The sequence below is a fragment of the Eumetopias jubatus genome, unplaced genomic scaffold (genome assembly GCF_037043125.1).
Source record: "Eumetopias jubatus isolate StellerSeaLion01/CBP00866 unplaced genomic scaffold, mEumJub1_p1.0 scaffold_1, whole genome shotgun sequence".
In the NCBI taxonomy this organism is placed as follows: domain Eukaryota; kingdom Metazoa; phylum Chordata; class Mammalia; order Carnivora; family Otariidae; genus Eumetopias; species Eumetopias jubatus.
Genome location: NW_028274807.1, coordinates 167,632,414 through 167,660,144, shown reverse-complemented (window position 1 = coordinate 167,660,144; position 27,731 = coordinate 167,632,414). Strand labels below are relative to the sequence as shown.

Below are 27,731 nucleotides of genomic sequence, written 5' to 3'. Positions count from 1 at the left end.
TTTGAGAAACAGTCAAACACGTGCCTGGAGCAGAATAAAGGAAGGGCAGAGAAGTGGGAGAGGAAGTCAGAAAGGGAGAGAGGACTGCCACTGAGGGGAGAGGACTCAGGCTTTTGCTCCAAATGAGATGGGATACCACCTCTGGCCAATATTAAATAGGATCTGACTTTTTAAAGGACCCCTTTTTAAAGGATCACTTTGGTTGCTGGCCTCAGTAGGACTATCAGAGGGCAAAAGCAGAAATAAGACCACCAGAAAGTGATCACAGAAGTCCAAGCTGACGCTGGCTTGGGCAGGGTGATGAAAAAAAGCTTTAGTTTCGGGAAGTCTGTTAATGATAAAGCCAACAGGATTTATTGACGGAATGACAGATTAAGTGTGAAAGGGAAGGGTCAGGGATGACTTCGAGGTTTTTGGTCTGGGCAAATGAAAGGACGGAGCTGCCACTTAACGAGATGAGAAAGACTGTGGGAGCAGTACATTTGGAGTGTAGGATGGCGGGCAGCATAGAGAATCAAGAGTTGCTTTGAAGAGGTCCAAGCAGAAATGTGAGGTAAGCAGTTGGATATATGAGTGTGAAGTTTTGGGGTGAGACCTAGCTGAAGATATAAATTTGGAAGCCATGAATGGACACGTGGTATTTAAAACCATGAAACTACTGCAATTCACACACCTTAAATATGACCTGTGTGAAAATATTAATTCCAAAATGGATACTTAAACTAAATTGGTAACTTCTCCTTTCATTTCCATCACTCCTATAAATTTAACTTAAAGAGAGTTGGTATTATAATGCCTAATAGCATTCATCATAGATGCTCAGATTTTGGGGGTGAATTACAGACCTTCAGAATAACTGTGACTCCATGAAGTACAGGAAAATCTTGCCCGTTTGTTAACTATACAATAACCTTACCTCTTCAGAATGCAGCCAAGAATCAAGAATTAAAATAGGTCTTTGGGTAGACATGGGCAGTCATGAAATCCATGCAATCAAGTCCATGGATTTCATTAACTAGTAAAAGTCCCTACAAATGCAGTTCTGATCCAAAACACGCAAACAGCAGTCTAGGACCATTTGGTTAAAGAGGCAGAGGCCCACCAAAGCACAAATTCTTATTAACACCTTAGGGCATCAATCTATAATATAGGGGAAGACAATATAAACGCAGATAAAATATATATGATAATAATAACAGCAATCTTTCCTTAGGTTCCTTTGTTCTAGGTATCTTTTAGTATAACCCTTCATTTCTAATCCTTACAACAATCCCCGAAAGTATCAATAATATTATTCCCACTTTTCAGATGGAGAAGAGGCCAGAGAGGTTTAATATTTTGATCACAACTAGAAGGGCCAGAACTAGAACCCAGTTGTGCCTGAATCCAAAGCCAGTATGCTTTAAACTATACCATAAGAAAAGGTATATTCTATATACTTTTATAAGATGCTAAGGGAATTATCTATTACAATTATCATCTAAAATGTTTAAATTCTGGGACACCTGGGTGGCTCAGTTGGTTAAGCATCTGCCTTGGGCTCAGGTCATGATCCCAGGGTCCTGGGATTGAGTCCCCTGCTTGAGCACGCCCTCTCTCTCTGACAAACAAATATATAAAATCTTTAAAATAAAATAATGTTTTTCAGAAACTGTGGTGTTGAACAAAATTGTTTGGAATATTTTTGTCTAAGTGGAATATCATTCTTGATCTAAGTAAGAAAATACTGCTTCTGTATTTTTGTGTAGTAGCCAGTCTACATCAATATCATTTTTATAAACTGAGAGTGTAGTGCATCATTTACTGCTTTAGTTTATCCCCATCAAGGTACGAATTTTTCTCCAGGTACTTACTCCAAGTTTAAGAATTTAAACATTTTATTTTATTATTTATTTATTTATTTATTTATTTATTTATTTATTTATTTTATTGGAATTATTTCCAATACTCTTATTTCAGTTTGGAATACTAAGATTTTCAAAATCATCATGTATTAAAATGGCAATGACAGAGAAGAAACAAAATTGATGAACAACACAAATGTCTTACATTTTAGTCGTAAGATTAAACTTCTTTCCTCATCAATCTTAAACCAGATGTCAAACAAGCACTGAAATTGATTAGCTTGAATTTCATCCCTACTAATTTTGCAAATGAAGTACCACTGCACTTTAGATATGACAAATGTCCACCATAAGGTAATTCCAAGGCAGAAGGAGAAAGAAATGATAAAATCCATCCCAAATCCACAAAGAATTCTCTCCCTGCCACACCCACTATAATGAACAATTAAACAACCTATTCCTTTTGGAAGGAGGCGGGAAAGGGGCGAGTTCAATCATTCCAAGGCCTCCATTTAAGTTATCAAAAGGCCTATGAACCCAAAGATACTGATCACTTCTCTTCAACAAACACGTGCTTGCTTTGTGACACTCCCTTTATCCTAGCAGGGAAGTCATTATACTTTCAGTACCAGCTAAGAAAAAAATAAGCCTTGAGATTCTATTTTACTATCTCAAGGAAAATCAAACAGCTAATAAATTCCTTTCTAGACACAAAAATTGGTAACAGACACATGAAAAAGTGCTCAACATCACTCGGCATCAGGGAAATACAAATCAAATCACAATGAGACACCACTTCACACTGGTCAGAATGGCTAAAATTAACAGCTCAGGAAACAAGAGATTTTGGTGAGGATGCAGAGAAAGGAGAACCCTCTTACACTGTTGGTGAGAATGCAAACTGGTGCAGCTACAGGGGATGACAGTATGGAGGTTCCTCAAGAAGTTAAAAATAGAACTACCCTACAACCCAGCAATTGCACTACTAGGTATTTATCCAAAGGATACAAACATAGTGATTTGAAGGGGCACAGGAACCCCAATGTTTAGAACAGCAATGTCCACCACAGCCAAACTATGGGAAGAGCCCAGATGTCCACTGACATTTGAATGGATAAAGAAGATGTGATACACACACACACACACACACACACACACACACACACACACACACACACACACACAGGAATATTACTCAGCCATCAAAAAGAATGAAATCTTGCCATTTGCAATGACATGGATAGAACTAGAGGGTATTATGCTAAGCAAAATAAGTCAGTCAGAGAAAGACAAACACCATATGATTTCACTCATATGTGGAACTTAAGAAACAGAACAGATGAACATAGGGGAAGGGAAGGAAAAATAAAATAAGGAAAACAGAGAGGGAGACAAATCATAAGAGACTCTTAAGGAACAAACTGAGGGTTGCTGGAGGGGAGGTGGGTAGGAGGATGGGGTAATTGAGTGATGGGCATTAAGGAGGGCACCTGATGTAATGAGCACTGAGTCTTATATGCAACTGATGAATCACTGAATTCTACTTCTGAAACTAACAGTACAGTATATGTTAATTAAATTGAATTTAAATTTAAGAAAATATTTTTTATTTTCTTTCTAAAGACATCCTTTCTCATAGACTTCAAAATCTAACTGGTGAAAGACTTTAAAATAAGAAAAGCAACAACTGTAATTATAAGAATCAGAGACTCTCAGAGTTTCTTTCTTTTTTTTTTTTTTAAAGATTTTATTTATTCATTTGTCAGAGAGAGCACAAGCAGGGGGAGTGGCAGGCAGAGGGAAAAGCAGGCTCCCCACCGAGCAGGGAGTCCAATGCGGGACTTGATCCCAGGACCCCGGGATCATGACCCGAGCCAAAGGCAATCGCTTAACCAACTGAGCCACCCAGGCGCCCTCTCTAGGAAATAGCACCTTTTTAGGACTCTGTTTAAGGAAATGACTAACCAGGCCAATTTCCAGAATGTTATATTAGGCCAGTTCAGAGGACTAAATCTGATCATTTTCAGGACACAACCCAATGAAATAAATGTGTGATTCTATTGGAAGAAACCTCTTTACATTTTCAGAACCAATGTAATATACCTCCAAAACTGTCCCAACTGCTAAGAAGTCATATACTTAAGGGAGATGGGCACCTATTAACTATACACAGTATATTCATAGTAAAAATTCCTGGTTGATTTGCATGATTAAAACTAAAAATAATTCAAGAGAATGCCTTTTTATATCTCTTTGGGAGACCAAACTCTTTCACCATCATGCTAAGAAGTAAAGCTACATTTCTGAGCTGTATAAAGTACCAGCAATTACCTATTTCACATGGCACACCACTTTACACATGCTAAGTAAATCAGATTAAGGATTAATGGGTTAATATATAACAGCCACAGATAGGACTGCAGGTAAGCGTGTACACATGGGTTAGTACACACATATGTTACCCAGCTCTGTCCACTGAGAGCTTGGAAGCAATGACATCTCAGTAACAATGATCATACCTAGCTCCAGATCCTGATTTTAAATACCATTCTCCAATAAAAGGAACCAGGGCTCCTTGGAAAAATGGATGATTCTAAGGGGTAGGACAGGAAAAATAAAAGATGAAGCTGGAGCATCTTTTTAGTACCCAAAAGTAAGTGCTCAAATCTGCCTTTTAACTTTGTTTTTCATGATGAGACTTTCTGTTAAGTAAAGGAAGAAAATATTATTACCATTAGATTGGCCATGAGTGATTAATGATTGTTGTCGCTTCCTTTCTTTTACCCAAAATATGCAACCCTGCATTCTCTAATCCCCAAAAGTTCACAGAGTAAAGAGGGGACTCATATAAAAGGCCAGAGCGATTAGGGATTAGTCACAAAATTAAATCATACCGTGCAAAATTCAAGCTTTTTACCAGTTCATCTAATATGCGGTTATTTTTTAGGTCCGGCTCTGTGACTGTCTAGAAAGGAAAAACAACAGATGGAAAAAGGTCAGAAATAATAAAATAACTTGTCATAATCTTGTTTTGAAAATGTGTGACCCATCCTCCTGAGACTCCCCATCCCACTAAGTCTTACAGGAAAGCCTCAAAATAAAGTTCATTTATCTCATACTAATATGGAATTTTAAAACGGTGAATCAGCATCTGCTGACTGGAAGTCTGATAGAAGCTCTCCACAGCCTCTGATAAAATCATATATGCTTTGTACCAACTAAGATAGAACCTAATATGAGCAAGGATCCTTATTCAAACTGCCATCTCAAAAATTTCTCCTGAAAAAGCAGAACAGAGGTGCTCTTTTAGGTGACCACATAGGGAGAGGCATTAGGTGTTACAAGAAAGTTTAAAAACAAGGTTGGTGTTCAGGAATGCAACAGAAAAATGACAGATTTCATAGTTATTTGGCATGAATGGTATTCAGTTCATCTCCTTGATGATACCATCTTGGCAATGGCAAGACAGCAAGTTTTGTAAAGAGATTAAACTTGGAAGCCAAACTGCATCATTTCTAATGTAGGGAAATAGTTCAGAGAAGTTCCATGATATCCTAACACCATGTACCTACCAGAGGCACCAAACTAGAACCCAAACCCTTTAATAAGTCCTAGTATCCTTTCTATTAGACCTCACTGCCTCTTCTTTTTCCTTTATTCCTATTTATGTTTACTTGCCCTTTTTACCTACCTTTTTGCCTACTTGAAATGCTTCAGAAACTCTAACATCAAATTTCCTACTGTTTTCCATGAAGGTCTGGTTTGGGAAAGAAGTAAGGGACCGTTATGGGGCACCTGGGTGGCTCAGTCAGTTAAGCGCCTGACTTTTGATTTCAGCTCAGGTCATGACCTCAAGGTTGTGAAATCAAGTCCTGTGTCAGGCTCCATGCTCAGTGTGGAGTCTGTTTGAGTTTCTTCCTTCTCCCTCTGCCCCTTCCCCCCAGCCCCCCCCCTCTTTTTCTAAAATAAACAAACAAACAAATAAATAAAATCTTTAAAAAAAAAAGAAGAAGTAAGGGACCAGTTAGGCTGGGCTTGGCCCAATGGCCATGAACCTTTGCCTTCCACACAAATACTTAATTAAGCCATAAAAACATAGATAAGATTTAAAGGATGCCACATCCTGATCTTAGAATTAGTTTCTACTTCCTAAAATATATTTAGGTTATCAGAAATCTTTATGAAAAATTGCATAAAGCCCAGTTCTCCATATATGTGTTTTAGAGGTCCTTTCTGAAAATGTCTTTTATGTAGCTTAATTCAATAATTATTGAATTATTGAATATATCTTCCCTTGCGCTTTTGTGTATATGTGATACAGAAATATTTGCATCAATCAATTAAGTTTACAAGAAAAAAGCCAGAAAGAAAAACTTACCACACAACAAGTTGGACATTGTGTTTTATAGGACAGAAATTTTCTTATACAGAGAGAACAGTCTGCAAAAAAACAAATGCAACATAATAAATTAGTTAAGCTATATTAATAATATAGGAATCTGACTTCTAACAAACTCTGACTTAAGGGCACCTGGGTGGCTCAGTCGTTGAGCGTCTGCCTTCGGCTCAGGTCATGATCCCAGGGCCCAGGGGTCGAGCCCTACATCGGGCTCCCTGCTTCGTGGGAAGCCTGCTTCTCCCTCTCCCACTCCCCCTGCTCGTGTTCCCTCTCTCGCTGTGTCTCTCTCTGGCAAATAAATAAATAAAATCTTTAAAAAAAAATCTGACTTAAGCCCTAGAATATTTCCATCATCTAAGGCATATCACTATAATCTCAAAATTCTAACACCTCTACTCTACCTAAGCATACTTGCAAAAGTGATGAAACAACATTTTCAGGAGAAAGGTACCAAATAATAATAATCATGAGTCCCTAGGATATCACAACCCCATAAAATGTAGGAAACATACATGTAAGACCTGGGATGGATACTGTATAAACGTGTCAGATATCCCTATGCCTAACATTCGAAAACATAAATTTTGAAATAAGATTTATACACATGTTAAGAAATAATATATACCTAGGTTATCAATCAGGGATTTCTACATCCTAACTCTACAAATGATGTTGATCATCCCACATATAACAAGTCCTTTTTGGCAAGCACTAAGAAAAGAAAAATATATAAGGGAAGGAGGTTCTTGACCTTAACGAGCCAACAAAGTAGTGAGGTAATTTCAGTACCATTCAGTGTAATAAATCCTAAGGATTTAAGCAGGAAATCGGCATTAATTAAATTCTTCACACCCAAAGCAGTATAAAATAATCTCCCAAAGGAAAAAAAATGTGACTAAATAGAATGGTCCCTTAATGGTAGCTAATTTGCTATCAGTCCAAATTCAGCTTAGTGAAGGGGCCTCATCAAAAAGGATTCAGTTTAAAGAGGAGGAGACAGTATGATTTCGGGTATAGCTATCCAGGAAATAAACAAGTTGTGGCAGCCTCAGCAAGAGCACCCAGGAGGAAAAATGAAAGAACACGTTAAAAGAGAAGATAAAACAGGCAATGGGTTAATTAAGTTTTGTGTGGAAGCAAAGACAAATAAAGGGGAAATTCTGGTTTCCAGGTTTGCAGGTAAGGAGTTTGAAAGTCATCACCCCATCTCCATCTAATAACAAGTAAAAAAACTGAAATTCAACTCTAACAAGTAAACAAGTAAAAAGACTGAAAAATCAGCTCTTTTTCGCTCCATGAGAGAAGTGAGGTTACAGAACAAACTGTTGCTCCCAAACTAGAGAGCCAGACAGGCTGGACACGGAGAATTAGAACTTAGCAGAGCAGAAACCTCCATAAGAACCAGAGAAAGAGCCTCTACTAGAACCAGTGCTGGGGCAGGAAAACCTGAACTGTAATTGGCAAATTGTTGGAAACTCAGCAGGGAAGAGTCTGAGAGTTAAAAACTCCAGGGAGTCCAAGATATAGGGCAGGCCCACACATACATGAATTTCAGCTCCAAGGGTTCTACCAGGTACTCAAAAGTGACCATCTGAAAAATCCCCTGCTCCTTCTGCAGGGGCGGGGGGAAAGTAATGATTTTGCAATACACCAGAGCACTCTGTTCTTCTTAACAAGGCCTGTCCTCAAGAGAAACTACTTTACCAGACCCAAGTCTCTGGGGTATTCTCAGAGCCCAGCTGACCTGGGGGAAGGGAAATAATGGACTCCAGCTACCTCTACTCATCCTATCCCAGCTAAGGGGAGGAACAAACTGAGAAGCACTTGCAAAGTTCACAGTCCAGGGCACAGGCTCACTTAATGACAGACATAATCATAGAGCTACAGAACACTGCACTTCTGACATCTCATGGCCATGTTACTAAAGGTCTATTTATTACAGTTCCATTTCCCTGGAAGAACAGATGGGTAACATAAGCAGAGAGATGGAAATTCTAAGAAAGAATCAAAAAGAAATGCTAGAGATGAAAAACACTGTAACAGAATGAAGAAAACCTTTGATGGTCTCAATAGATTAGACACAGCTGAAGGAAAAATCACTGCACTTGAGAATATCTCAAAAGAAGATATTGAAAACTGAAAAGAAAAAGACGGGGGGAAAAAAACAGTACTTAGCATTTTGTAGCAGGACATTATACAAGGTGTGATATACATGTAATAGCAATACCGAAAGGAGAGGAAAGAGAGGGAAAAAAAAAACAAGAAATATTTGAAGCAATAATGACTGAGAAGTCAGAAAGCAAACCAGAGATGCAGGAAGCCAACAGAACACCAACCAGGAAAAATACCAAAAAAAAAACAAAAAAACAACAAAAAAAAAAAAACCCCAAACCCACAAAACCCTCATATTTGAGCTGCAAAAAATCAAAGATAAAGAAAATAATCTTGAAAGAAGCCTGGGTGGGGGGGACACCTTAGCTATAGATAAGCAAAGAGAAGAATTAAATCCAACTTCTCAGAAACCATACAATCAAGAAGAGAATGGAGTATTGAGAGAAAAGACCCACCACGAACCTAAAAGTTTATGTCCTATGAAACAATCCTTTAAAAGTGAAAGAGAAACAGACCTGCTCAGACAAGTAAAAATTGAGGGACTTCGCTCCCAGTAGACCTGCATCACAAGAAATGCTTTAAAAAGTTCTTCAGAGAGAAGGAAAATAATTTGTCAGAAACCTGGTTCTACGGGGTGCCTGGGTAGCTCAGTCAATAAGCGTCTGCTTTCGGCTGGGGTCATGATCCCAGGGCCCTGGGATCGAGCCCCACGTCGGGCTCCCTGCTCGGCGGGAAGCCTGATTCTCCCTCTCCCACTCCCCCTGCTTGTCTTCCCTCTCTCGCTGTGTCTCTTTCTCTGTCAAATAAATAAAATCTTAAAAAAAAAAAAGAAAGAAAGAAAGAAAGAAACCTGGATCTATATAAACAAAGGAAAAGCACTGGTAAAATAAAAACTCTTATTTTTCTTATTCTTAATTGATCTAACAGGTAACAGTTTCTTCAAACTGTTTCTCCAGTTTCTTCTTTTACACACACACACACACACACACACACACACACACATGCATTTTTATGTGTGCTTATGTATAAGTGGAATGAATGACATCAATGATACAAAGTACTGAAGGGAGGAATTAGATGTCTTAGTCTGCTTGGACTGCCATAACAAAATAACAAAATACCATAGACTGGTGCCTTAAAGAAATTTATTTTCTCACAGTTCTGGAGGCTAGAAGTTCAATATCAAGATGCCAATATGGTCGGTTTGTGGTGAGGACTCTCTTCCTGGCTTGTAGGTGGCTGCCTACTCACAGTGTCCTCATGTGGCAGGGGAGAGAACAAGCTATATATGTCTCTTCTTTTAAGGGCACTAATCCCTTCATCAGGGCCCCACCTTCATGGCCACAACTAAACTTAATTAACTCCCAAATATTATACACTGGGGATTAGGGCTTATGAATTCTGGGAGGGATACGATTCAGTCCACAGCATTCTGCTCCTTGCCCCCTGAAAATCCATGCCCTTCTCCTGTGCAAAATACAATCATCCCATACCACCAGTCCCAGAAGTCTTTAATTCATTCCAGCACTGACTCTAAAGTTTAAAGTCCAAAATATCACCTAAATCAGATATAAATGAGACATGAGGTATGATTCATTGTGAGGCAAAATTTCTCCCCAGATTCATTCTCTTGATTATCAACGTTATTCCCTTCACAGTATAAAAAAATCTCCTGGGCAATACTATAAATCAAAAATTCCCAAACCTGGCTACATATCTCAATCACTTAGAGAGATTATTGTTGGTTTTAATTTAGTTTCCCAGGCCCTACCCGAGTCATATGGATTCAGTGGATTTTGGCCAATAAATTGCATCCATAATATGGGATTCTGATTGAAGAAAAAGAAGAAGATAACAGGAGAGGAAGAAAAGGGGAGTATGTCAGAGGGGGAGACGAACCATGAGAGATGATGGACTCTGAAAAACAAACTGAGGGTTCTAGAGGGGAGGGGGTAGGGGGATGGGTTAGCCTGGTGATGGGTATTGAGGAGGGCACGTTCTGCATGGAGCACTGGGTGTTATGAACAAACAATGAATCATGGAACACTGCACCAAAAACTAATGATGTAATATATGGTGATTAACATAACAATAAAAAAATTAAAAAAAAATAAAAATAAAAATAAAAATTAGTATGTTTTGGGACACCTGGGTGGCTCAGTCGCTAAGCATCTGCCTTCGGCTCAGGTCATGATCCCAGGGTCCTGCAATCGAGTCCCACATCGGGCTCCTTGCTCAGTGAGAAGCCTGCTTCTCCCTCTCCCTCTGCTACTCCCCCTGCTTGTGCTCTCTCTCTCTCTCTCTGACAAATAAATAAATAAATAAATAAATAAAAATCTTTTTAAAAATAAATAAATAAAATAAAAATTAGTATGTTTTTGCTATTACATTTAACTATATAAAATTGTCATTTTTCGGTAAATCAAAAAAGAATATTGGCAATTTCATGTGGTTTAACATAACACTGTGCACTTACTATGTGCTCTGTTTTAAGTATGTTTTATGTATTAACTCTTTTGATCCTAAAAACAAGCCTGAGGCTGGTACTAATATTAGTCCTATTTTACGATAAGTAAAATGCAGCACAGGGCTCACCCAATTTGACCAAGATCACAAAGGAAATAGGTGGCAAAGGCAAGTACCAGAGCTCATGCTCTTAACATATTAATTATTTAAAACATATATAATTTGCTTATAAAATGTATTTATTATATATACTTATATAATACAAGTAAATATTATTTCATTACAGGATCACATGTACCAGAGTATGCATAATGAGACTACTGCTTTCTCTTCTGCATAATCTTGTATGTGTTTTATTTTCACATATGGAGAACAAGACACAGGCCCAAAGTAGATAGAGCTCTTAGCTTAATTTCAGTCTACTAGTTTACTACCAAATATGTACTGGTGAGCTGCAGACCAGCATAATGCATTCTCTAGTGAGCAACTATCATATTCCAATCAAAGTAAAGCTGTTGAAGAGCTCTGGACTATATATTCCTCAGTGGCTTTATTTAAATCACCTGGGAAGTCTATTTTTCCTCCCAAAATCCAACTATAAGCTCTGTGGACTGGGTGGAAGAGGGTAGAATAAAACAGTGATGTAAAGGGTAGCTTCAGGGGCGCCTGGGTGGCTCAGCTGGTTAAGTGTCAGACTCCTGATTTTGGCTCAGGTCATTCAGGATTGTGGGCTCCACGCTTACAGGGAGTCAGCTGAGAGTCTCTCCTTCTCCCTCTGCCCCTCTCCAACTCTCATCCTCCCTCCCTCTCTCTCTCTCTCTCTCTCTAATTAATAAATAAATCTTTAAAAAAAAATGGGTAGCTTCACAGAAACACCCAAGCCTTGGGGAAAGAAGCATTTCTAATCTCAAAGAGGATACAGCCAACTGCTAGCTTTCAAATATTAAAAGAGCCTAGCATCCTAACAGAAAAAAGCAAATTTCTAAAAGTAAAACCAATTACTTTTGTGTGTGATCTTAAGGTTTGTATGAGAAAATGAACCATTTCAAAAATAGTTCTCGAGTGTCCAGTTAAAAGAAGAAAATCTAGTTCCCGGTTTGAAAGGAATAGGTCCTGGAAAGCTGAGAAAGCTGGCCTCTGCCTCCAGTTCTAGGGTTAAATGACTAGCTAGCTGCTAAGAGAATACCATCCCTCCTGACAAGCAGAACTCCAGCATTCCCATATATGCAGTTCTGCACGACTGTATGTCCCACCCATATGTGTAGTTATTATTCTTCTCCCATCTTGTTCACAGTGCTGCCTTGTAAGAATATAAAAGAAAAGAAACACAGTATTTGCCTAAGGGAATCTTATATTGCCTCTTAGTTTAGCAAAGGTCAATAAATGGAACATTTCATATTTCCCTTTAAAAATAAAGAAATTAATTGCCTTTTATTCCAACAGAAGCTTCAATTAATTCTGTAGATCAAAATTCACAAAACAAAAAGAGAAATGATTGCTGATCTATCTTTAAAATAATGGTAATCTAACAGTGTCTACAAGCCAATGATTTCATCTAGGGGTAAATATTTTGAGCATCTGCCATTATTAAGTCAGAAACACTGGGCAAATGCAAAGAAAACTGGCACTTGAACATATCAATCTATTAGTGAGAACATTTCTCACTTAATGCTGTTTTATAGATTGGAATAAGTCCATTCGCTCTCCCCCAAAAAAGTACTCTTTAAAGCATGATTTTGGATCAATTTAACTACTCGCATTCTCCCAATGCACCCCACTCCAACCTTAATAACAGCAGAACTGCAAACGTAGAAATAAACACATTAACCATATCCAAAAAAGCTAAACAGAGCAAAACAGAATAAAGTGACTAAAATGATAAATCCTGAAATATTTAAGGAGCAGCAATAAATGGGTAGGATTCTGGGTCACCAATTCTAGTCGATCCAGGACAACAGAACATGATTGCCATATCTAGTTCCTATTAAGTTCTATGGGCTTTTGTGTCATTAAAACAATACTACAGACCCAGAGCAACTTTTGGTCTTGCAGGAACCTGTGACAAATATGTTTAGTAGAAAAGGCCTACCAAATCATGAGAGGTACAATATGAAAAATAAGTGCTCATAAAATAATTACTGAAAGTACCCCCAGGGTATGTGCTATGGTGAAAGCTGTGAATTGTGTAAGACTGCTGAATCACAGACCTGTACCTCTGAAACAAAAAATACATTATATATTCAAAAAAAAAAAAAAAGAAGAAGAAGAAGATAGCAGGAAGGGAAGAATGAAGGGGGGGAAATCGGAGGGGGAGACGAACCATGAGAGACTATGGACTCTGAGAAACAAACTGAGGGTTCTAGAGGGGAGGAGGGGTGGGCGGATGGGTTAGCCCAGTGATGGGTATTAAAGAGGGCATGTACTGCATGGAGCACGGGGTGTTACACGCAAACAATGAATCATGGAACACTACATCAAAAACTAATGATGTAATGTATGGTGATTAACATAACATAATAATAATTTAAAAAAAAAGTACCCTCCACTGACTTCCTCTTAAATAAAAAATGACATCAGTGACAACTGTAAGTGACAAGGAAATAAACGAAAAAAAATGGAGGTAAAGCCTAATTTTTTCAGCTAAGTAGAGTTCACTGAATTCATAAAAAGTAGTCTTTCATCTACAGAAGGGATGCCCATTCTGTCCATGAGAAAGTTAACAGGGTCCAGAAGTACGACCCTTCCATAAACACTAAAACACTGGAGGGAAATATGAAACAACTATTTTCAGACTTTGAACAATGGCAGAAATGAGAAAGTTCTATCACAACCCAACCTTTGTTTAGAGGCAATTTCCTGACCACAGTGCAGAGAGAAGAGCCAAACAGCCCATCAGTCTTACTAGTTGAAGCAGCAAAGATCAGAATGCAAGGCAATCCAGGTAGCTAGAATTTCTAGGGCAAAGTACCAGAAAGAAAGAGGCTGTCCCACACATATACAGTCAAATGGTCTTTGACAAGGATGCCAAGGGTACACAGCGGGTAAAGGACAATCTCTTCAACAAATGCTGGTGGAAAAACTAGACTTCCACATGCAAAAGAATGAAGATTGGAAACTATAAAACTCTTAGAAGAAAACAACGGGGAAAAGCCTCATAACAGCATCCTTGGGATTGATTTCCTGGATATGATAACAAAGGCCCTCGCAAAAAAAGTGAAAATAGGTAAGTGGGACTTCATCAAATTAAAAAGCTTCTGCAAAGGAAACAACAGAGTTAAAAAAAAAACAACATATGAAATAGGAGAAAATATTTGCAAACCATAGACCTGATAAGGAGTTAATATTCAAAATACATCAGGAACATCTATAACTCAACAACAACAAAAATACCCCCAAAACAAGATTTGAAAAGGGCAAAGGATCTGAATAAACATTTCTCCAAAGGCATACAGTTGGCCAACAAGTATATGAAAAGATGCTCAACATCACTAATCACCCAGGAAATGCAAATCAAAACCATAATGAGATATCACCTCACACCTGTTAGGGTAGCCAATTATAAAAAAAAGCAGAAAATAAAAGTTGGTAACACTGTAGAGAAATTAGAACACTTGTGCACTGTTGATGGAAATGTAAAATGGTAGTCACTATGGAAAACAGTATGGAGGTTTCTCAAAAAATTAAAAATAGAATTACCATATGAGCCAACAATCCCACCTCCGGGTATTTATCCAAAAGAAATGAAAAAAGGATCTCAGAGATACTTGCACTACACCATGTTCCAAGCAGCATCATTCACAATAGCCAAAGGTGGGAGCAACCCAAGTGTCTACCAACAATTGAATGGATAAAGAAAATGTGATGTATACACCCAATGGAATATTATTCAGCCTTTAAAAAGAAGGAAATACTGTCACACGCTACAACATGGATGAACCTTGAGGACATTAAGCTAAGTGAAATAAGCCAATCACAAACGGACAAATAATGCAAAATCCACTTATATGAGACATCTAGTCAAACTCATAAAAGCAGAAAAAGGAATGGTTGTGCCAGGATCGAGGTAAGGAGAAATGAGGAGTTCCTATACAATGGGTACAAAATTTCAGTCACACAAAATGAAAAAGTTCTAAAGATTTCCTATATAACAATGTACATATAGTTAACAATAGTATACATGTAACAATTTGTTAAGAGGGTAAATTTCATGTTATGTGTTTTTTACCAATCCCCCAGCAACCCCCCCCCAAAAAAACAGCCCTATAGAAAAGGCTACTCTAAAGCCACACTAACAAAGTTAAAAACAAAACTTAACAGGGTCAATCTAACCCACAAGTAACTTACCTGCCTGCCACAACACAGCCTGACACTCCAATAAGCTATACAATAAAATCTACCCAATCAAAAAGGTAAACACTATAATGGCAAGCATCTAACCAAAAATTGCCAGCATGCAAAGAAATAAGAAAATGTGGTTTATAAACAGGAAGGATAAAAAAAAAAATCAGTCAACAGAAACAGACTTAGAAATGACATAGATAATGGATTAGCAGATAGGGAGGTTAAACTAGCCATTAGAAATATGTTCAGTATATTCAAAGCTTAAAACACACACACACACACACACACACACACACACACGAACCTAATGAGGAAAGAAGTGGAAAGTGTTTTTAAAATGAAATTTCTAGAAATGATCAATACAGTGTCTGAAATGAAAATGTCATTGGATGAGGCTAACAGCTGATGAGATACTACAGAATTAAAAATGGATAAATCTGAAGTCATAGCAAAAGAAATTATCCAAAACTAAGCACAGAAAGGCAGGGTGGGTGTGAGGGGGGAGACCAAAACAGAAAAAGAAAAAACAACAGAGAGTCTCAATCTCTGTAGGTAAATATCAAGCGGTAAAGTAAAAAATAGTTAAGGTCTAACAAAATTTAACTGGAATCAGTATTGGAGCATGGGATGCATATGTGAACAGAAAAATACTCAAAAGAAACAAGGACTAAAATCTTTCCAAATATAAACCCAAAGCTCAGGGGCCCCAAACAGGACGAATACAAAGCAAACCAAACTAAAGCATATTACAAATTTCTGAAAACCAGTGATAAAAAGAAAAAAAGAAAAGCAGCCAGGGGAAAAGGCATATTATACACAGAAAGCTATAAATAAAAAGACCGCACCTGGCTTCATCTGAAACCAGTAAAGTCAGAATGACATTCTGAAAGGGAAAAAACATTAACCCTGAATTTATACCCATTGAAAACATCTCTCAAAGAGCAATGAAGTAACTTTTTCAGACAAACAAAAGCTGAGAGAATTCTTTAGCAGCTTATGTACACTACAAGAAATGTAGCAGAGAGGATAAAAATGATACCAGAAGTGAACTTTGATATATACAAAGAAGAGTATCAGAAATGATAAATATGTGGGTAAATACAAAAGACACTTTTTGATTTGTTTAAAAGATAATGGGCTGTCTGAAGCGAATATAGTAACAATGTATTATAGTATCTACAATACGTGTACACACAAAACGGAAGACAACAATAAGATGACAGGAAGAGGACAGAAGTACACATCTGTAACAGTTCTACACCATTCAGGGGGCATAATGTTGTTTGAAAGGAAATTGTAATAAGGTAAAGTGGCATACTTTAAACTACCACTAAAATAATAAAGAAGCAAAGCTAGTAAGGCAACTCTGGAAAAGATTTAATACTTAAAAAATGTTCAACTATTTCTTAAAAAGGCAGAAAGAGAGGAAAGAATAGATGGACAAATAAAAAACAAAATGGCGTTATATGTAAATCCAGCCTTATCAATAGTTACTTTAACTTTATGCAATAATGGAAATGTTACTTATCTGCACAGTTTAACACAGAAGCCACGAGCCACATGTGGCTATTCTGCACTTGAAATGTGGCTAGTGCAAGAGTAACCAAAGTTTTAATTTTATTTAACTTTAATTAATTTTCATTAAAATGTAAATCGTCTTATGTGGTTAGTAGCTACTGTATTAGAGTAGGGGTCTAAATATTCCAAGTAAAAACAGATATTGTCAGGCAGAATTAAAGGGCAAGACCCAAATATATGTTGTCTACAAAAAGTTCATATGAAATATAAAGACACAGGTAGTTTAGAAATAAAAACATGGAAAAAGATAAACCACACACTAATTTTAAAGAAGTGGGAGTAGCTATAAATAACATCAGAAAAAAGTAGACTTGAAAACAAGGAATATTGCCAGGGATAAAGAGGGGCATTTCATGATAACAGTCAATTTATCAAGCAAAATAACCATAAATGTGCATACACCTAATAAAAACATTGCAAAATACATAAAGCAAAAACTGACAGAAGTGAAAGGAAAACTAGACAAATCTATAATATAGTTGGAGATTTCAGCACTCCTCTCTCATTGATAAAATAATAAAGAACCAATAGAGGTAAAGATTAAAGATCACTATCAACCAACTTGAGTAACTGACATTATAGAATACTCCACCCAACTACAGCAGAATAATAGACTTCCAAGTACACATAAAACATTAATCAAGAAATACCATATGCTGGGCCACAGAACAAGTCTAAGAAAATTTTAAAGAACTGAAATCAAACAGATGATGTTCTTTAACCAGAATATGTTCTCTGACCAGAACATAACTAAATTAGCATTAGTAACAGGAAAATATCAAAAAAACTCCCAAATATTTAGAACAGACTTCTAAATAACTCATGAGTCAAAGAGAAAACACACACACAAAAAAAAGAGAAAACACAAAGCATATTCGAATATATTTTAAACTGAAAAAAAATTAAAACACAGGGGTGCCTGGGTGGCTCAGTCGTTACGCCTCTGCCTTTGGCTCAGGTCCAGGGTCCTGGGATCAAGCCCCGCATCTGGCTCCCTGCTCCTCGGGAAGCCGGCTTCTCCCTCTCCCACTCCCCCTGCTGGTGTTCCCTCTCTCCCTGTGTCTCTCTCTGTCAAATAAATAAATAAAATCTTAAAAAAAAAAGTTACAAATTAAAAAAAAATGAAAACATATCAAATGTGTGAGATGCAGCTAAAGCAGGGCTTAGAGGAAAATTTATAGCTTCATATGCTTCTATGAGAAAATAAAGATGTAATATCAAATAAGTAAAAGGAAATAATACAGATGAAAGTATAAATCAATGAAATAGAAAAAAGACAAAATATAGAAAACAATTAACTAAAAGCAGGTTCTCCGAAATGAGCAATAAAATTGATAAACCTCTAGCTAGATCAGTTAAGGAGAAAAGAGAAAACACATTTCTAGCATATGGAATAAAAAGGGCCATCACTACAGATCCTTCAGACATGAGAAGGAAAAAGTAATAAGGAACAGTATGAAAAAATTCTGTGCCAATAAACTCAACTGCTAAGATTAAAAAGGTAAATTTAATAAAAGGTTTATCATTTTAACAATCAAAAAGCCATTCTATAACATTATAAAGGAAGTAAATCATGAGCATCTCCAAAGATGCAGAAAACACACTTGACAAAATTCAACACCCATTTATGATTAAAACAAAAAAAACAAAAAAACAAACCTCTCAGCTAATTAAGAAAGGAACTGCCTCACCTTGATAAATTTATGAAAATGTATTAAGAATATAACACTATAGCTAACATAGTATTTAAAAGACCAAATGATTTCCCCATAAAATTAGGACTAAGAAAAGGATGTCCACCCACATCACTTCTATTTAACATTGTACTAGAAGTACTAGCCTGTGTAAAACAAGAAAAAAATACGAGGCATGGAGATTAGAAAGTAAGAAATAAAGGTGTTTTTATTCACAGATGACATGACTGTGTATTGTAAAAATTCTGAAGGAATCAACAAAAAAAGATGCTGGAATTAAAAAAGTGAATTTACCAAGATCACAAGATAAAAGGTCAATAAAAAAATTGTATTTCTATATTCATGCCCTGTGCAATGAAAACTAAACCATATTGTTGAGAGAAATTAAAGCTATAAAATGGAGGAATATACCAAGTTCATATACTGAAGACTCAACATTGTCAAGAAGTCATTTCTACCCAGACTGATCTCTAAATTCAGAACAATCCCAATGCACATACAGCAGGGTTTTTGCAGAAATAAAATTTATATGAAAATGCATATAAGATGCAAAGATCTTAAAAGGTTCAAATAACTTTGATAAAGAAAAACAAAATGGGAGGCCTTAAAATGTCTTAACATCAAGATGTATTACAAAGCTACAATAATTAAGACAGTGTGGTATTGGCACAAGGATAAACACAGAGAACAACAGAACAGAAGAGTCCAGAAACAGACACACACATTATTGCCTGAGGCTATATTGACTAAGATGCGGAGTACTCTATCACGGGATTGAAATGTACTATATCTTAATTGTAGTGGTTACATGGTATATACCTTTGTCAAACCTCACTGATGCTTGTACACTTTATTGTGCATTTAAAATGGATGTATTTTATGTAAATTATACCTAAATAAAGATTATTTTAATACATATTTTGAAACAATCCCCCCAAACTTATCTTTACTAATGTGAATCTAAACTAGAAAGGAACTAACAATTATTAAGGGCCTATAACATGCCAAACACTGGGTTCTGCACACTGAATTTTCACAATCATCTTCTAAAGTAGAAATTATTCATCAAATCTTTACATTTGAAGAAATGTTAGCATTTGCAAATTCAACCAGCTGTTAAGTTGGGGAGTCAAGAATCAAGCCTAAGTAGACCTCTAATGCCCATGTTGCTACCACCACCACCCTCTTAGGTCTATGCTATAGAAACTTCTTACCAAAGCTACTACTATCCACCAAAATCATTTTTTAAGCCTACCTTGTTGTTGTTTTTTAACCTTCCAAGACAAATCACTTGAAAATAGCTCCTGAATAATGACAATGACAGGCTCACCACTATGTGTTAAGTACCTCAAGCTACAGAATAAAAAATACATAATAGACTCATGAAGCTAAGTACAAGCAAATTTCAATTTAAGAGTCTTTCCAGCCTCACACAGCAAGGTAAGTGATAAAATTGTCTATAATACTCTTTACTGGTAGATTCTCCCACTGGGATTTTTAAACTCTGAATATATTTTTAAACTTTGAATTATATATTCGTGCCAAGGACTACATGGTTGCACTACCTATGCATTAACCTGTTACAAAACAAAAATTTTGAAATTTAACATCTGAATGCGTTAGGCAAAGAACCACATATAGTGACCAAGATCTTTACTGCCCTAATGTTACAAAAGGCATAAAAATATCCAAGAGGAGACCCAAGGAAAGAAGATGGGATTTGAGATGAACACGAAAGGAAGAGATTTACAGATGGCCTGAGAACAGCTGACATCAGGAACATTCCTTGTCCTATGGACTTTCTTAGTTCATAAGTCTAAACTGGGAACCACAGGAGATGACAGTTCCAGGAAAACATACTTTTGCCGTCTTTGCTTGTAACAGCAAGAAATAGTGCTACCAGAGTTCTTCTGCCAGTATTACTCCTCCAAGTGTTCTTCACTCCTATCTTTGGTCCCAGGAATACCCCTTGGCGAAATGAGTGTGATGACTAAATAGGAAACCGATGCTATTGCTTCTACCACCATCTTCAAATCCAAAAAACAGTCTTCATAATGTACAGATACTCCTCTTATGTGTGTTGGACTGGATGCTCCTCACAGATCAAAAAAATTGGACGGGGAAAGCTCGTGTTTCAAAGGTACCTAAAGGGTGTCACTAGAGAGAACTGTAAGCAGACATGCTGACTGCTTTCACTGTTGACACTGGAACACTGTTGATCTTAGAAGCTTGAATGATGGAGATGTTATTACACAGAAGCTCAGGATGGTGTCATTGTAAGGCTTCATTTCAGTGTTCCCATTAAGTCTTAAGTGCATATATTTCTAATTTTCACTTATCACTTATCAGGGTAAATTTAAAATTGATTCATAAAAAATTATCTTTTTCTGGATTTCCAAGGACACAGAAATTTGTGAACAAATTCTTAAATGCTTTTTTCCCCTCCTAATTCTACTCCCCAACATTATCTGTTAATGGAGTTCTGTGCATATCTTTTTGGGGTATACTGACAAATAAACTGATATGCAAGTAGTCTCATGGGCCCATATATTAGCTATAAATTTTCTATGCAGTGAACATGCTTATATATAGATTATTTTTAATTTCTCCACCTAATTTGTTGAAATAGTCCCAGTAGTTCCACTTCATTGGAATTAAGGATATCCAAAATGTATATTTTGAGTCAAAAGCAGAGGTTTCCCCAAAATAGTAGACTGTCATCAATTTTATCCCCCAGCGTTTGTCTACGAGACTTTTTCTAAGACAGTACAAACATTAGATGCCAGTGTTTTCATCTTTGACAATATGACATTACAAAGAAATTGCTTTTTTTTTGTTATTGCTCAGTTCAAACATCTTCATGTATCCTTAAACCTTACTACTCATTTGTTATTTCACTTTCCTCTGTGTTTTTTTTTTTTCCATTTCCCTTGGAATATTAGTGTCTTTGTTACCAGTTTCTAAGAGATCATTTATGACTAAGGATGTCAACCATTTGCCAAAGGAAATACCATGTTTTCTCACCAACATTTTACAGTGATGTTTTACTTTTTGGTTGTCCAGAAGTTGCATTTTGAAATATAATAATTTTCTGCTTTAAAAAAATATATACCCGGGGCACCTGGGTGGCTCAGTTGGTTAAGCGACTGCCTTCGGCTCAAGTCATGATCCTGGAGTCCTGGGATCGAGTCCCATATCGGGCTCCCTGCTCAGCGGGGAGTCTTCTTCTCCCTCTGACCCTCCTCCCTCTCGTGCTCTCTGTCTCTCATTCTCTCTCTCTCAGATAAACAAATAAAATCTTTAAAAAAAATAAAAATAAGTAAATATATACCCAAAAGGAAGGCAGCAGAAAATATCGTCTGAAAACTTCAAGACAGAGGAGCTAAAGGTGAGAAATAAGTAAGTGTACTTACATTGGGTGTTAAATTAATACTACCTTGTGTAAAAATCACATTTTTACTAACTCACATAGACAATGCATACTTACAGTTATGTGAACATTGAGGAATCATCATTGCAATGTTGAAATATTCAAAGCAAATTCCACACCGCAGCAAATCATCTATTGTCTGAAATGCAAAAATACACATATACCTATCAGAAAAACACCAAGACTGGAATGTCTGCCACAGAACTCTTTCTCCATCCCCTAAAAAAAACAATTTAAGAATACTCTTCTCTCAAATATACAAATTCAAAATTAACTCCACATAAACTGCAAGGAATCTTGACAAATCAAGAAAAACCTTCCTCATGTGACTTACACATTCAATCGTCAAGTTACCGAAAAAGCTTTCGACAGATAAAGTGGACAATGTACAGATTCCTAGTCCATATTGTCAACGCTTTACAAAAGGGCTACTCCACTTCTGTTCCATTAACCATGTGTTTCCAGCTTACTCCAAGCTTCTTCCTATTCAGACTCCATTCCCTGGCCCACAGTCACTGTTGGGTGAAAGGTGCCAATAACCATTCACCACACAGGTTAAGAACAAAATCAGAGACTATTAAGGCCAAACATTAGAAAGTATCTAGTTAAAACCCTTACTTCACAAGGGAGGAAGCACACACAAATAACTGGGCATGAGTCAAGCCAGGACTAAACTTCCTATGTCTCTGCTGGCAGTCAGTCCAGTGCTTTCTGCACGGTCCCACATGTTAATTACTACATGGTGGAGCCAGCTGAGGAAGCCCTGGAGAGAGCTGGAACCAGTGGTGGCAGAAGGTAAAGACGTGGTCAATCTGTGTGTGTCAGCCTGGAATGCAATCCAAATAGGAAAGGATCTATTCTCACAACGCAACGTCTTCTAAATCATTTAAAATTTATTCCACTCAATAAGAATACTGAGCAGTTTTTAAGAGGAAAAAAAAAAAAGACGGAGCTCACTCATGTACCAACATGGAAAGACTGCCAAAGTAAGTGCAAAAAAGAAGTCAGGTAGGGGCGCCTGGATGGCTCAGTCAATTTAGCGTCTGCCTTCAGCTCAGGTCATGATCCCAGGGTCCTGGGATCAAGCCCCTCGTCGGGCTCTCTGCTCAGCGGGGAGCCTGCTTTTCCCTCTCCCTCTGCCCCTCCACCCCACACGTGCGCTCGCTCTCTCTCTCACTAATAAATGAATAAGATCTTTAAAATGAAATTTTAAAAAAGAAGGTATGCTACTGTTTGTTAAAAAAAAAAGAGGGCGGAATAAAAATGTAATCTATTTTTACCTTGTATATATATAAAGAAATCCTGAAAAGTTACACAATAAAGAAGTAATAGTAACAGGAGTAAAAAAACTGGATAAAGGACAGATTGGGAGGGAGACTTTTACTTTTTGTTTCACATTTTTAAACCATGAATGTATTACCTAAATTTTAAAAATACAAACAAAGACTAATGTCACTAACAATCTATATGATGAAATATTAGGTAGCCACTTAAAAAAAAAAAAAAACACGCTTTCAAAGAATTAATGCCATGAGAAAATGTTCATGTTTTAATGGAAACAAAAAAAAATCATAGAACAAATCTACAACAATACATTACAATAGAATTATACAGTTTAATCTCCCTAACAATCTCATGAAGTCTATAGCATCTATTCCAGTTTTACAGATGAAGCCTACAGTGCTTATAAGTGGTCAAATCAAACCCAAGAAGTCAACTCCAAAGTGATCCCAAATTTTAAATGCATATACACATCATACACGCACATTAAACAGCGAAAATATTAAACCATGGTTACCTCCAGATGGTAGGGTGATGGGGAACTTTCATTTTCTCCTTTATCTTAATAGGAATTTTAATTTTTTCTACTATATACACATACTCCATTTATAATCTGTCAAAACCAAAAATTCCTGTTACTATAAAACCAGGGGAATAAACATGAAAATGCCAAAATCTTCCATTATTTTGGATGGTAAGCTACCATGGACGCAAAAAGCTAGAGGACTGTGTTGCACACCAATTAAGAGCAGAGGCGGGGCTAGAAGCCAGAGTCCTGGCATCTCTATTGTGCTTTCTTCCATATACCATCCTCTTCTGGAGGAGTGGTTCTGACACATACTGAGCAAGATTTGTGGAAGGTGACACTGTATCAGATGAGCTATAATATTCTTATACAAACTTCTAGTCATACCATTTCAAGAGCATAACATGCACTCCACTAAACAGAGAGCGGTTAAGTGGATGCTCTAGGACTTCTTCAACTTAGAAGAGGGGAAAGTGGAAGGGGAAAGTAGGGAATGAGTAAAAAGACTTAATAACTAGAGGAAAGGTTAAGTTTTTTGGGTCACAGATCTCCTTATACATATGAATAAAAACTATGAACTCTCTTCTCAGAAAAAACCTACACAAACAAAACTCATAAATAATTCTGGATACGAAAGTCTTTCCATGGATCCTAGGTTAGCAACCATGGAATTGAAATCAGATTTCTATCTAGTATAAGAAAGAATTTCAAACAGAGCTACTTCCAGGAGCAGCTAATTCCTTGTCCCTGGAAAAAGTTCAAGCAAAAACTAGATGAGAAATTGACAAATACATTATAAAGGGATTAAAATACATAGATCAATGGAAAAGGATATAGAGCCCACAAATAAACCCACACCTATACAGTCAATCTACAACAAAGGAGGCAAGAATATACAAAGGGGAAAGGACAGTCTTTTCAACAAATGGTGTTGGGAAAACTGCAAAAGAATGAAACTAGACCACTTTCTTATACCATACACAAAATAAATTCAAAATGGATTAAAGACTTAAATGTGAATCCTGAAACCATAAAACTACTAAAAGGAAAAATAGGCCGTAATCTCTTGGACATCACCTGAGCAACATATTTATAGCTATGTCTCCTCAGGCAAGGGAAACAAAAGCAAACATCAACTGTTGAGACCACACAAAATAAAAGGCTTTGCACAGCAAAAGAAACCAGCAACAAAACAAAAAGGCAACCCAGTGAATGGGAGAAGATGTTTGCAAATGATATATCCAATAAGGGTCAATATCTAAAATTTAGAAAGAACTTACACAACTCAACACCAAAAAACCCCCAAATAATCCCATTAAAAATGGGCAGAGGACCTGAATAGACATTTTTACAAAAAAGACATACAAATGGCCAACAGACACATGAAAAGATGCTCAACATCACTAATCATCAGGGAAATGCAAAACAAAACCATCCTGAGATATCACCTCACACCAGTCAGAATGGATAGTATCAGAAAAAGAAGTAACAGGTGTTGGTGAGGATGTGGAGAAAAGGGAGCCCTCCTGCACTGTTGGTAGGAATGTAAATTGGTGCAACCACTATGGAAAACACTATGGAGTTTCCTCAAAAAACTAAAAACATAAATATTATGTGATCCAGTAATTCCACTACAAGGTATTTACCCAAAGAAAATGAAAACACTAATTTGAAAAGACATATGCACCCCTATGTTTATTGCAGCATTATTCACAATAGCCAAGATATGGAAGCAACCCGTGTCAGTGAATAGATGAATGCATAGAGAAGATGTGGTGCATATATATACAATGTAATATTACTCAGCCCTAAAAAAGAATAACATCTTGCCATTTGTGTCAACATGGATGGACCTAGAGGGTATTATGTATGCTAAGTGAAATAAGTCTGACAGAAACACAAATACCATATGATTTCACTTTTATGTGGAATCCAAAAAACAAAGCAAATGAGCAAACAAAAAACAGACTTTTAAATACAGAGAACTGGTAGTTGCTGGGGCGGGGGGGCGGGGATTGGGCAAAATAAAGAGTAGTAATAGGTACAATTAAAATAAAATAAAGAGCTAATTAAAAAAATAGAAAATACTGGAGGGGGCTGGCTTTTCACCATGATTCTAATATGGGCTCAATCAACTCCATCACTGAACACTCTCAGGTGCTGTGGTGAGACATCAAATCCGTAGAAGATATGGAACCTGCCTCTAAAGAACTCTGGAAGTTGTGGTAAAATATGCTTAAATCTACAAAGCAAGAACCTTTACAAACTACAAAGCCTTTACTTCCTTTATCCAATTCAATCTTCAAAATAACAAATAGAAAGGGGGGAAGAAACAACACATGTTAAGTGCTAATGATTATAATAAAGACATATTAACTGAATGCTTACTCCTTCCAGATACTTAGAACCTTCAACCAATTAGCAAATAATCTTTAAGCATGCACTATGTGCCAGACATTGTGTTAAGCACAGTGAATAAGCCAGCTAGAATCCCTATCCACACAGATCAACTCATTTAACCAACACTATAAACTGTTTATTTTTGTCTCCAATTTACAGCTGAGGAAATTGAGGCTCAGAGAGGTTAAGTAACCAACCCAAGATAACACAGTTAAATAAGAGCCAGAGACCAGATTTAACTCAAGACCACTGGAACTCAAAACTATGTTTTCCCCCAAAGCACCTTGATACCATGGCCACCACAACTCCAAAACTACATCTTTCCTAGATCCTTCCCCAATGTCAGCTTTTCACGATGGGGATATCTCAAGTCCCCAGGCACTGTAGATGACACTGGTGATGGCAAGAAGAAAGGCCTTATACTTACTTTAACCTCCCCCAAGTCCCTTCACTTAATCCTCAAAGTCAGTCTTATGAGTCAGCAGGGACAGATATCATAATCCCCAAATTTACCACACTGAGGAATAGAACTAGAAAGTGATCTTGCACACAGTCACAGAAATACATAATTACAGAGCAAGAAGAAAAACCAAGTAACTGATTCTTAGCTAGCACAGCAAAATGTGTTTGCTCTTCTTGATCAAGCACACAGGGCTCACTGCTACTGTAAATGGAACTGGATTGCCTTGCCAAAAACAACCATGTTATTTAAGTGAAATAATATAATGAAATGAAAGGCTAGTGCTGAGCCTGAGCCCTGATCTCCTTGTTTAAAAGAGATACAAACTGTTAGGAGTTAGGACACGTCAGGAGAATTCAACCAGCTCTAGGTAGTTATAAGAAATGAAAGAATGTAAAGGAAATGGGAAATTGTCAAATAATGTACTGCGAGAGTTTACATATGCTTGATAAGTATTGGGCCCTCAGAAAGGGTTAGTTGTCACTGTCGTTTTCACTGTTTAGAGTGACTATTTTTCTCGAGGTCATTGTTATTGCTGTGGCTGAACCGCTTAATACCCGGTTCCATAAGACGGCCAACCTAAGCTCACCACAAGGGACCGAGGCCTGACCCCGTCACTTCTCGGCAGGAGGAAACTGAGGCCCAAATCTACCAAGTCGCTAAGTGGCAGAGCAGAGCCGGGTACCCTGGCCCAGCTCGCACCTCGCGCCTCCTTTCTCCTTCTCACAGCGGGACTGGCCTCCAGCGGACACCCGGGTACTCCCACCTCCCCAGAGCACTCACCTTCATGACTGCCAGGCCTGGAGGCCACCGAGGCTCGACTAGGGAGTCCATAGTCTCTCCTAGGTAGGCTGGGGGGGTTCCAGCACCCACTGGCCTCCCGCGCTCCACCGCTACTCGAAATTCCCCGCGCTACGGCATTACGTCAACAGTCAGCGACGCGCCTGAGGCGTGTGCGGAGCCTGCTGGGAGTTGTAGTACAAGGGCGGAGCGCGGCAAAGACGCTCTCACTGCGCACGCGCCAAGCTTCCCCTTTGCTTCTCAAGGCAGGTAAGTGGTTAAAAAGCCCACATCAAGTTTCATAGCGGACCCTTGTTAAATAAATGCCTGTTGACTGTTAGGAAAAGACAGCCAGGAATCAAACCAAATCCAGACCTTGACAAACCGTTCAAGGTCTAGGCTCATGCCTCCTCCTCACGT

General features: G+C 37.5%; 1 protein-coding gene across 1 annotated transcript in view; it reads right to left on the bottom strand.

Annotated features, from left to right (window-relative positions):
• The window catches only part of RAD18 (RAD18 E3 ubiquitin protein ligase), a 108,576-nt gene extending 81,151 nt beyond the window's left edge, over positions 1-27,425 (bottom strand). The window contains exons 1-4 of the mRNA XM_028101755.1: positions 27,315-27,425; positions 21,922-22,003; positions 6,223-6,284; positions 4,739-4,809 (exon numbers count right to left, since the gene is read on the bottom strand). Of these exons, the coding sequence (XP_027957556.1) occupies positions 4,739-4,809; positions 6,223-6,284; positions 21,922-22,003; positions 27,315-27,365 (266 nt within the window). The 5' untranslated portion in view covers positions 27,366-27,425. The remainder of the gene's footprint in view (positions 1-4,738; positions 4,810-6,222; positions 6,285-21,921; positions 22,004-27,314) is intronic.
• Between the last annotated feature and the right edge of the window lie 306 nt (positions 27,426-27,731).